Raw genomic sequence first — 12,447 nt, 5'->3', positions numbered from 1 at the left:
TCATTAACTCCTTTTTGTGTGAACTAGGTTGATTTATTTGTGTATTGTTTTATTATAGTTTGAAAAAGTATATGTATGGAACATGGATACCAGATAAATATAGGTTCATGCAAACAAAAAAATAAATTACGTTGGTTCCCTTTATGCAAATCGTTTGAATCTTTGTTTCTTTTATAACCTTTAGATATTATCATAGTATACTATTAGACGACTTTTAAGGCTAAACGAAAATGGTTATTACAGTTAATTGACTAAGCTCTTTCCCAAGAAAACGACAATTACTCGTTTTGTGTGGTCTTTCAAGCCTCAACAAAACGGTTTTTTTTTTCTTTCTTAAAAAACAGAAACGACAGTGTTGGTGGGAGAAATTCATTTCTTATCATAAACAACATGGAAAATTAAAATAGAAAATGAAAACAGTGCATTGCAGGATTCTTAAACGGTAACAGTTCAACTCCACTAGCAGTAGAACTATAAAATCTCAAGAATTGTCGCTCATGGCGTTTACGTTAACAATCTTGGAACAGAAAGTCGATTCTATTTTCAACCTAAACAACAACGATTTTATTTTATTTTATTTTTTGGAATAGCAATTGGCAACAATTTACACAAACAGAATGTGGCATTTTCACAAAAGACAGCATGTCGTTTCTTCTACTACACGTTAAATTTTACTACTACACGGTTTAGGTTCTTTTTTCTTTCTTTTTTAATAGAAATAATTAATTGAGAAAACAAGTTACACCAAAAAAGGCAAGTCTGCCATGAGGGCAGGGCGAGCAATACAGGGAATATTTCTATTTCATTTAGCAGCAGCTCCATTATTAAGAGCATACTTGGTTAAATATTATGGGCTACCAAATTAACCTCTCTAAAAAGTAAAACAAAAACCATGAAAACTATGTTTGGGCGCATGGTTTTCATGATTTACTGTCTTTGATTCTATGAAAAGGCAACAAAATATCATTTCCTACTCAAACTATGGAATCAAAGGTAACGACATACATTAGTTTTAGTTGCACAAACTCATAATCTGAAATATGTATCGTTTGGATAGAATTAGTACTTAATAGGAACACGTGTTCCTAAATATGATTTGTTTTCATATATAATGCTCTTTTTATTTACTTTTGCATCTTACACTAAACACAAGTTCAAACCTTGTTCTTCAATGAGATACCCCTCCAAAGAAGTGTGGTATTGTAATTCCCATCTACTAACTTAAAAACCCACTAAAAACTATCTTACGCATTTTTGGTAGTTACATCTGGTATTTTGGAAGATTCGACTATTACATCTTTTACAACCAAGCATGAGCATTTCTGTAGTATTATCAAAAGTTCTAAAATTAAACTCATCTATATATATATATATAAATTTAGAAAGAGCTTCAGAGGTACGTTTTTATTCATTCTGAGTTTTGGGAAACGCTGAGAGAGAACTTGTAAGGGTTGTGAAAGAAAGTTTTGATTCTTGAAGTTGTTTTTTCTTCAAGAACTTACATGTAAAAATTTATTCTGCTCTTCACACAAGTGTTTCACCATTAGTGACTTGTATAACTTAGAATTTTGTTGATCATAGGTTGTAACAAAGAACTTATCATAGTTGAACCCCATTCGTGGAAGAACCGGATTATGCTAACACATCATTAGCTGAACCAGTATAAATTCTATTTATCTCTACTTGTTCTTTGTTAGTTGGTGTTAGTATTGTTGTTTGAGTTTGAATATTGCTTGTTTTGAGGTCTGCGTTGTGTATTTACAACAAAAAGTAGTATTCTACATGAAATAATGTTACATGCTAGGCAAGAAACAAAGCCTTGTTCAGTTATTCTTCAGTGAGATACCCCTCCAAAGAGCGTATAAACTAAAACAATGAGCTTCGTGCAGTTGATCGCTTAGGGAAAACTATCAAATTTGAGCCAAGTGAAAATGAAGATTATTTTTCCTACCTCCGTTCTACTTGTGAGATTGAGCTCATCACACATTTTGCAACGTTGGATCAGATCTAGACAGCTCAGAATACATGTCTGAAATTGCTTTGGCAAAGTATGCTTTAGCTTGAGGCCTCTTAATCTGTGAAGCAATTCAAGTCAGCACATTAATACCCTTGTAGACACACTATACATGCTGTTTTTTGAGACGTGTAATTACTTGGTACCTATTTCTTGACTAACAAACAAGGATTCCATTATTATCTTGCCAAGACTAATTAAGGGACGAAGATTATTCAAAAAAAAAAAAAAAAGGGGCGAAGAAGAATGATAAGAAAACAGCAGCTTACCTTGAATGTGGGAGTGAGAAGGCCATTCTCCACAGAAAGTGGTTCAGGAACCAAGGTTACAGCTTTGGCAAATTCAAATCCTCTCAACTGTGGTCAAAAGTAAAACATTAAACTTCATATCCCAATGTTGCAATATGAAGACTTAATCATTGTAATTAATCAGACAGACTACCTGAGCTTCCCTGCCAATGGCATCCATTTCTGCCAGAACAGCTGACCTTGCTCGTGGATCGTTGCATAGTTGTCCCATATCTTCATACTGCACAAATACAATTTTATTCAATAAGAAACAGAAAAATGAAATTGCTGGGGTCTTGCATACCAAAAGAAGGGACCAGCTTAAACTTCGATTAGAAACATGTTATTGTAGGCCAAAACTAAGCTAAAATTTGGGCCAACAGTCGAGAGTTACCCAATACATTCAGTAGGAATAGATTGATGCCAAATGGGGTTCCCAATTGGCACTCAAAGCACAGAAATGTTAACTATGGATTGCAAATCAGCAGAGACTTAGATTTGTCAGAGCTCAAAGGAACTACCTTGATGCCTTCAGATGCAGCCCACTCTTTCAAGATGTCAGGGTCCACTGCAACTACAGCCACTAGGCAAGAGTTGAAGCTATCACCTACAGAGAGAAAATTGCGTAAGTTGCAGAAAATTCATAACTGTAAAGATATATTCACTAGCCAATCCCCCTTACCATATATAAAACACTGAGCAACGAATTTGCATTTGGCATAGACATTCTCAACTTTTTCTGGTGCTATATACTCTCCCTGCGCCAGCTTAAATATGTTCTTTTTCCTGTTCAGAAGTTCAAAATTTAGCTCAGAAGAGATTGAATGCACGTGTCCAATTAATGTGGTTGGACTATCTCAGCCTACTAGACTCCTTGTTGGGTGGAAAACAACAAATACCAGATAAGAAAACCCTCCAACATTTACAAATTAGGATCAAAATACAAATTTGGTTGCCAAGGCAAAGTCGCCCTCTGTCTAACCCTACATCAAATCCCCTGCTTGCAGTTAAAAGCTTCCATGTCAAGAACTCTGGTCTTTCCTAGAATACGCTTAAAAAATAACATTACATTTGCTAGTGATGCACTGGTCCGTGCCATGTAAACTTATTGATTAACTGTCCAGTATTGCAAATATCCTACCCAATTTCATTCAAAAGTACGTCCGTTTGGAAAAAATTAAAATTATCTTACTTTTGAGGATTCCTCATTAGAACAGTAATTAAATGTTGAACCGGCCATCTTGGCAGATTAGACATTTGACGCCTCATCATTTAGTCTAATGAACAAGTAACAACTCTCGCTCTCTTCCTTTTTTTTCTCCTCACTTAAACAACTATTTAAATGTCTTTCTTTCTAATACAATCTCCTCACAATGCATAAATTTTAATAAACTAAAAGAACACGGGCTTTACAAATATCACCTGTCAATAATCTTAAGTCGGCCTCCAGGTAACCACAATCCAATGTCTCCTGTGTACAGCCAGCCATCACCATCAATTACTTCTCTCCTGGTTAATCAATTGTAGTTAGGTAAACTCAAATATCATTGAACTATTATGTTAGCTACTAGAAATAAGAATGCATTAAGTAGGTTACGTTTGAACATCATCTTTGTAATAGCCTTGAAAAACAATAGGACCCCTGACACAAATTTCCCCACGAGGATGAGGCTGATCCTCTGAGGTGTACTTCATTTCTGGAACATCCACAAGTTTTATTTCTGAAAGAGAATAAGGAAAAGAGAAAGGTTTAAACAGCATAGTCAAAGCAAGCACAGCAACAGATAAGAAGAATCTAGAATACAACAATTCTAGAGCAACAAGTTCATATTTCTGGTTTTTGTACATGCGGCTTTGTCCATGTGTTGTCAATCTCTATTGTACCTTTCTTTCAAAATTTGCGAGAATTTAATGCAGGTTTTAAGCTGGTCATAACCAAATCAATATGCTGCTACAAGAAGAACACTGCCATTCAGTGTTCCATGATTTATATTTACATGCAATGAGTCAAGATATTACCACAGGCAGAACTAGGGGAACCAACATGACCCGATAAGGTGTCACCTTCGTCCATTATGCTTATAACGCAAGACGTCTCAGTCATACCATATCCTTCAATCACTTCACATCCAAAGCACCTGCAATTGTGGTAAAATATGAAATGAGAGGATAAAAAACATAGTTGTCAACTAAATATTTTGTCTCACAACTTCAGATCCTCCAAGATAGTCAACTTACACCCTCAAAAAATCCATGACATCAGAGGATAATGGAGATGCACCCGATCCCATAAAACGCACTCGTCCTCCAAGCTTTTCCCTGATTTTGTTGAAAACTAACTTATCCCATATTGGAGATGGATTCCTGCCTGACAATGTTTGAACAACCAACAATACAAAATGTTGGAACCTTTTGTTATGAATTATTAAAAATTGATACATTTGTGTGTGATATGGGAAAAGTCCCACATGGATTTGGAACACTCTTCTTGGGGTGTATATATATTGCAAATGCAATGACTTGGGGTGTGCCCCAAGGGGTACCCAATTTTGTGCGAATGGGTGAGGACTCACACGCGCGCGCCGCCGCCGCCGCCCGACCTGAGCTGGTGGTGTGGTGTTAACCTTTTATTTTTTAAACAAAGGTATCTAAACGTTCATTTTAATAATACCAAAAAACGGTTTTATTTTTATTAATTGAAGATAAACGTTTTTAGCCGTTTAATCATTAATCCTCCTCTGATTTATTAAGGAAAAAAAACGTTTTTGACCGTTTTGGGGATTTCTCTGTGTATAAATAAGATAGAACCTTTTTTGGAAAAAATACAAGAAACAGAGAGTTTCTTTTTGGGTTCTGGGTTCTGCTAGAATTTTTCAGAGAGCAATTTTTTTATAAAGGGTGTACAAGAACGATCCTCTCGGTGCAGGGAGGATTCGTATCAGAGGCTGTTTTATCCTGGGGACGGCGTGGTTGATAGACTGCCGTGCACACTTGGGGCAGAGCCGCGAAACGTCTTAAAGAGAGCGACTTTGTCCGCGACTCAGCCAGAAATATTGATCGGTAAATTCGTTCCATTTTATTTTCTATTGTGGAATATCACAAAATTATACATACATATGCTCTATGTACGTGTGTTACAGGTCTGGAAGGACTTAGTAAAATCTGGTTAATGGATGACGATGGCACAAAGAGAAAAAAGATGCCAAATTATGAGTTTTTCCTACTATTAGCATACTTACCACTCATTATGGCTTGCTTCTTGGAATTGTAGGCAGCTCTGAATAGCCTCTCCCGTAGAATACCAGAACTTTGTACAGCATTTGAAATTCTGAAACAATCTGGAATTAGACAAGAGAGAGATGGCGTAACACTAAAATGTTTTAATCAGTACCAAATTACCCAGCATAGATTCGATTATACAACCGAGGAACACTACAAAAAATTGTAGGTCTTAATGCAGCCATGTCATCCATCAATTTCATATTGTCCTGCGAAATACCCATATATGTGAACTTTGTATACAAAAAAGTTACAAAGCCAGAACTGTTATATGTCAAGAAAATTCCTCACTTAAGCATTAATGAACAATTGTGATGCTTTGTATACAGAACCTGATATGGCTTTTGGTCCATGTTCAACCGATTAATTTTCCTTTAGTCTCACAATCACATACTGTGATACTATAGTGAGTGTGTCGTGACAATCAATATTAATAATAAATATTGGTATCAATTTCTCTCACTTAAATCAATAAGGAAGCCGAGAAGCAAAAAATTAGATATTCTAAACTTTTTTTTTCATCTGGATTTTAGATCAGACACGAAGAAGAGCTACGTACCCCCTGGTAGAAACCAATAGCTACACCAAAGTATGCCGAGACTATTTGATTGGTTCTTTCGAATATGTGTGCCAAAGGTAGATAGGATATGTAACTGTCGAAATAAATTGTAGTAACAAAGTATTCAGCTACTTCACAGATTAAAGATGTAAATGTTTTAGCTAATAGACATATATGCAACTCACACATCAGATGGATAGAATTTGATCGCTTTACTGAATCCAGAAGCACTTGCAATAAAGTTTCCATGTGTCAATACAACTCCCTTTGCATTTGAAGGGGATAAGAAAATTTAAATCACAGCATTTAGTGCGTGATAAACAGGGAAAAATAATGACCATAGGCGGCCAAATTAATAATGCAATGAATTTTAGCTGCAGTTAAAAAAAAGCTGAAAATAATGAAGGGTAAGAATGATACCTTTGGTGTTCCAGTAGTTCCGCTTGTGTAGCATATGGTTGCAATATCTTCAGGCTTAGGAGGGCAAAATGGTTGCAGATTACTGCGGCCCTAAAAGTAAACTATTTGTGAGATTAAAAGACAAAATTATTCACAGAAATAAAATTTTAGCAGTTAAACACATATGAGGAAGCAACTAAAGATGGATAAATTAAAGAACTCACTCAACCAAAGAGAAATGTTTACCTGGCTTATTAGTTTTAAATAGGATATCAGTTTTACCCCAGATGTAGATGGAAGTGAAGGAAAATGTTCATCTGTTCCTCCCACAACCTATGCCATACGCAAGAAAGGAGAAATAAATAACCAAAAAATAATTGCCACGCATCATCATTATAAAGTTTAATAAATATTCTATAAATGGGCTTCAGGATACATTACCACTATAAGACGTACAGATGGAATTTCAGATAAGAATGTCAACAACTGCAAGTTCCAGCAAAGGGATATAAGACATACTGTATTTCACATGAAAGTTAACAAATCTGTGATTTAAAGAACCATATTTAGGAAAGATAAGAACACAAATCACATGAGATGCTTTCCCTTGTAACATAAAGCAAACCCCATTTTGTTTATCATTCTCTCCAACATCAATGATCAAACTACTGGTTACACCTTTAATCATTTTCTTTCAATATTTTCTAGCTAAATCTTGTTTGGAAAATCTTAAACAGAAACATTGAAGAATAAAAATAAAGTGAAAAACTCTATATGTTTATCAGTAGAAAATAAAGAAAATTAATCGATATGGCAGTGACTGTTTTCTGCATTTGCCACTCATTTTCAGAAAAGAATATGGATAACAAACTCTTGATAGTTGGATACTATAAAGAAGCAGTTGTCAAACTCACAGAATTCAGAGTTTGTGGAACACAAAAAATAGCCTGAACATCAGCGTGATTCACAACATACTGAACTGCATCTGGACCTGCACAATAATAGTTCATAGATAAAAGCAAGTTCAACCAACAAGAAAATATCAATTTATTAATAACCAAGTACTCACCTAAAGTGTCATATAATGGAACTGAGATATATGAATATGCTGCACAAGCATGGTCCACAATCAGCCATTCCGGTCTGTTTATGAAGTAAAGTCCAATGCAAGCTCCCTGCAATGACAAATCCTTTATTATTCCATTGCAAGAAGATTTCCAAGTAAATCATATTGCAACAGTTTTCATTGGAATTATAGTCTATATATCAAGGCCAAGATTATGAGCTAACACCTAATGCCAGAAAGAAAACTAGAGAATTGTTACAAAGTTATGAAATTGATCCCAAACAGGTAAAATGTAGTTCTATTAAAGTGACTCACCTTTTGTAGTCCATTTAGTCGTAGGGCAGAACCAATCTCTTCTCGAGCAATTCCAGCTTCTCCAAACGTCATCCATTTGTACCTTCAGTTTAAAAGGACACATCTTGATCTTATTTTGAAAATATGTTAGTTTAAATCAAATTTCACTTGAAAAAAAAAACTCACTCTCCAACAGTTCCATCCAATTGAATTCGTGTACCCAAGTACTTGTAGTTCCGGAAAGTCTCAACTGAATGTCTGAGGTTCACAACCATTTTTTAACCAACATTTTGTGAAATTTCCAATAAATAATAAAAAACTAAAGACACAACTTCTTACCAAAAGCACACCTTATAAATCAGTCCTCAACAATAACGCACGTAAAATTTGAGAAAACAAAACAATTAAATCAGCAGAATCATAATACTTACACAAAATTATCGTGTAAAGTTCCAATTTCAGGATGATCAACATATCTGCTAAGAAGCTTGAATGGCGAACGTGCCGACCTGCAGCGAAACGATACTTAAACTGTCATATTCATATTCAAAATCTTTTTTCTTAAGATATCGAGATATTAGCATACCTATACACATTCCACTTTCCCGTTTGCAATTTTTCTGGAAGAACTACACTGTACCCTTGCCCTGCTCGAAATCAAACCAAAGTTTTTTACTCCATCAAATTGAATAAAAACGCAACCGTAAATTTTAATCCATCAACAGCACCAAAGTAAGTTCCAAATCAACTTTACATTTTGAAAATTCAAGCCTGAGCATCTCACTTGAAAACTCAGTTAAAATTCGTCATGAGTAGAAGATTTCAGCTATTTTAAGTAAATTCAACATCAAAACAAATGAATTGGAATTTCTCGATAAGCACCAGCACCAGCACCAGCTTCAACATCAACATGTATCTTTCAGAACTTCAAATTCAGAATCACTCTAAACCAAAATATATACATACAACTACAACTATATGTATATTTATGCTAATGCTATAAATATACTTATACATATGCTGTTATGCACAAAAGAATCATCTTACCGAGAGCGAACTCTCCCGCGGTAACGTTGGAGTTAATCTGCGAGGGTGATTCATCGTTGATTGGAGGAAGAAGGTGAGACTGGATCGCTTGGAGACGACGATGACCAGGTGCTTCCATGGAAATTACAGAGTTTTAGAGAAAGGGAAAGAAAAACAGTTGATCAAATTGGGTGGCAAAGGTGTTATGTTTGTAGCTTTTGGTTTTAAAAGTTCGAACAAGTAAAAGTGAAGAGGAAAGTAAGTAAATAAATAAACAAAAAAAAGTGAAGAAAAAAAAAAAGAAAAATGAGGAAAAGATTGGGGCACACTTCTTAAGGTGTAGTGATGACGTGGCACGGTTAGGATAGGTATCGTTGGTTTAGATGGGCACGCGCCTACTATTTCGGGAAAGGGGAAAAATGAATCGAATACCGACCGAACACACTGAATTCGGTAAGCAAATCTAATAAAATTTATAATTACGCTTTACGTGGTAGCGCGGGGTATTTGGATTACAATTGGTAAAATAGAGATTATATGCTCGGAGCACCCAATAACCAAAATTTTACTTTATTTTTTTTATATATAAAATTTTTATATCACTTCATACAGTTACTCTATATTTTTTTATACATTATTTAAATATTATAATTTTTAAAAATACTATTTATTTATTTTAATAAAAAATACTAATATTAATTAAAAAATTCTTGTGAAGGAAAGAAACAAAAGTAAAAACAAGAAAATGAGCTCTATTCATTCTATAAATGGAGAGAAATTTTGGAGAACCTATAAAATGGAAATAGAATATAAAGTATTTGATGATCTATTTTAATATCTCACTTTATTATTTTAGAGAATTCTTTATTTTAAAGCTTTTAATGAGAGTGTTCTAAGTCATAATTAAAAAGAGAAACTTCACTTTCTATGTTAATGTGGCACTATAATTAGGGTGTGTTTGAAAATAATTCTGTAATTACTAAAGTAATAATTATAGTAATTATACTATATATATATTAAAATACAATGTGGTTAGTGGTGAAAAATACATATTTATTGATTTTAATGGTCAAAATAAATTAAGTTTAATTAATATTTTCATGAAATTGATATAATTTATTTTATAAATGAAAATATTTGATTATGATTTAATTTATTATTATTTTGTAGGAATTAAAGTTGCATTTTGGCATAAAGAAAAAAAAAGCAAATAAAATTGAAGAGACAGAAAATGTGGCATTTTAGGAGCCAAAATGCCAAATCCGAAAGGCCCACTTCAAGCCCAATTTACTGCCTCCTTCCTTCAAGCTCCTTGCCTCCTTCAACGTAGTTGAAGCCCAATTCGAAGGCCAATCTGCCAGCAGCCAAGCTTCTGCCTTTCTCCACTCCCAGCCAGCCGCACCACGTGTCACTTCTCCATTGGCTGGACTTGGTCAATGGACCAGCTGTCACCAGCCACCATTGGCCCAATTTTTTGTGCACGTTGGGTCTTGCACATTGCCATTTTGAGCTTTAAAACTCATGTTTTTGTGGTATTTTAGAAAAGGAAAAAATTACCATACACCAAAATAGCTAGTTTAATATTAATAATAAGATTTGATTTTTCAAAATCATATTTTATATTAATATTTCAGATTTATTTTGTAAACCTCATTTTGTTGTTTAATTTCTTTTTAGTCATTTTCTCCCTCTATAAATAAGGACTTTTTCTTCACAATTAGTATGTAATTTTTAGGTAGCAAAATTCTACTAAATTTTAGTCTCATTTCTCATATTTTCTCTCTAGAATTTCATGAGAATGTCTAGCATAATAGGCTAACCTTCGTAGGAAGGTTAGGATGATCCTATATACACTATGACTTTATTTGGTATTTTTGATTCACCATGTGCTTAAAGTTTATATATTTGAGTGATTTATTTTCTTTCATCTCTATTTCTTCATCTTGTTATCTATATTTATGTTTACTAATAGTATATATATTTGTCAAGCACTTTCTATGTATTATCAAATTAGTGAAAATAACATAAGTAATATCTTTATCATTTTCTCCATCTCATTCATATATATTTACTTTTACTAAAATCTATATAGAATTAGTCATGCCCTTTCTATGTATTTTATAAATAGTAAAAGTAATATTTGTGTTAGGTTTTATGTCCAATCTTTTATTGCATTATTGCCAATGGTATAATGTCATTTTTAGATTTCTCATAAGATTTATCTCATCCTTCCATGGTAAAGAATATTAATCACTTAAATGCATTTTTGTGAAATATATTTGTGCTTCAATGTTAAATCTTCCAAATGAATAGTTGGGATGTGAACTATCCATTTGTGTAATTTTTGTGAATCAAAGATCCAAATAAATAAGTATGCATATTGGTGACTCTTGATCCTTCCTATTTGTTACATATTGTTACATCACACTTTATTTTATCTTTATTTCTAATCTTTAAATTTAAAAAACAACAAAAATATCACTTGTTCTATTTTTCTCACATTATTTATCTCTAAATTTTATTTATTGATTAACTTTATTTCTTTGCCTCCTTGTGGAATCGACCGCCTGATCTATACTACGACTACCGCTAAGTGGAAGTCACGTTTGGGCGTTAAACACAATGTATGTTTGGATGTTAAGTGTTAATTACTTATGAATTACTACTGTCTTGTTTGACAAAGCAGTTAGTAATTACAAAAAAAAATATTATGTGATAAATACTATTTTAAATCGATATTATCTAGTAATTACACGCAATTCTTATGGGGCTATGAGAATTGGAGAGTGTAATTAGGACCCCTCAATTACCTCTAATTACATAATTATTGTACAATTACATGGTCAGGCAAACACGCCAAATTGAGTAATTACTTTGAATTACACCCAAGGTGGCTTTCCAAATGCACCCAAGGGAAAGCCACCCTATAATTAGAATTTGGTGTAATTCAGAGTAATTACTCGATTTTGTGTGTTTTTCTGACTATGTAATTACACAGGAACTATATAATTTGAGGTAATTGAGGAGTCACAATTACACTCTCCAATTCTCATAGCCCCATGAGAATTGGGTGTAATTACACTAAGTAATTACTATCAATTTTAAAACGTATTTATTACATAATATTATTTTTCTGTGTGATTACTAACGGTTTTGTAATGCCTTGGTTACTCCAAGACCGTTACTGTGAATTTTAAACAGTGCTTAACTCGCTAAACGAGTCATTAGGGTATAAACGTCCATCTAAGTGTTATTAATAGGCTAATGTGAAAAATCTTGATAAAAATGAATGGATATATTTTATTTAAAATATAAAACTGTACATGGGCCCATAAAAGCGTTTACAAATTATTTACAATCCAAAATGGTCATTACAGTGTAAAAATTACAACCTGCCGACCTAAGCGGCAAAATGTAGGGTTAACCCCTAGTTCCTCTGAGAAACACCTTGGTCGTGGTGGTCAAGCGGCCGCATATGTTCACATCGCCACCTAAGCTCTCCACTCAAGGCTGGGTGAGCTTT

General features: G+C 33.8%; 1 protein-coding gene across 1 annotated transcript; it reads right to left on the bottom strand.

Moving 5' to 3' along the window:
- Positions 1–1,648: 1,648 nt before the first annotated feature.
- On the bottom strand, positions 1,649–9,186 carry LOC133790926 (long chain acyl-CoA synthetase 7, peroxisomal-like). Its single transcript, XM_062228773.1, has 23 exons — positions 8,946–9,186; positions 8,485–8,545; positions 8,330–8,407; positions 8,085–8,156; positions 7,920–8,001; positions 7,608–7,713; positions 7,453–7,529; positions 6,980–7,024; positions 6,785–6,871; positions 6,560–6,649; positions 6,325–6,404; positions 6,140–6,233; positions 5,701–5,789; positions 5,541–5,629; positions 4,540–4,669; positions 4,321–4,439; positions 3,899–4,022; positions 3,724–3,810; positions 2,984–3,087; positions 2,823–2,908; positions 2,456–2,542; positions 2,284–2,370; positions 1,649–2,075 (listed from the first exon to the last, which is right to left on the bottom strand). Exons 1-23 carry the CDS (start codon positions 9,061–9,063, stop codon positions 1,980–1,982), a joined length of 2,088 nt encoding a protein of 695 aa, XP_062084757.1. The 5' UTR covers positions 9,064–9,186; the 3' UTR covers positions 1,649–1,979.
- Positions 9,187–12,447: the final 3,261 nt, after the last annotated feature.

Source organism: Humulus lupulus, chromosome 7 (genome assembly GCF_963169125.1).
Source record: "Humulus lupulus chromosome 7, drHumLupu1.1, whole genome shotgun sequence".
Lineage (NCBI taxonomy): Eukaryota > Viridiplantae > Streptophyta > Magnoliopsida > Rosales > Cannabaceae > Humulus > Humulus lupulus.
This window is presented reverse-complemented; position numbering and strand designations above follow the sequence as displayed.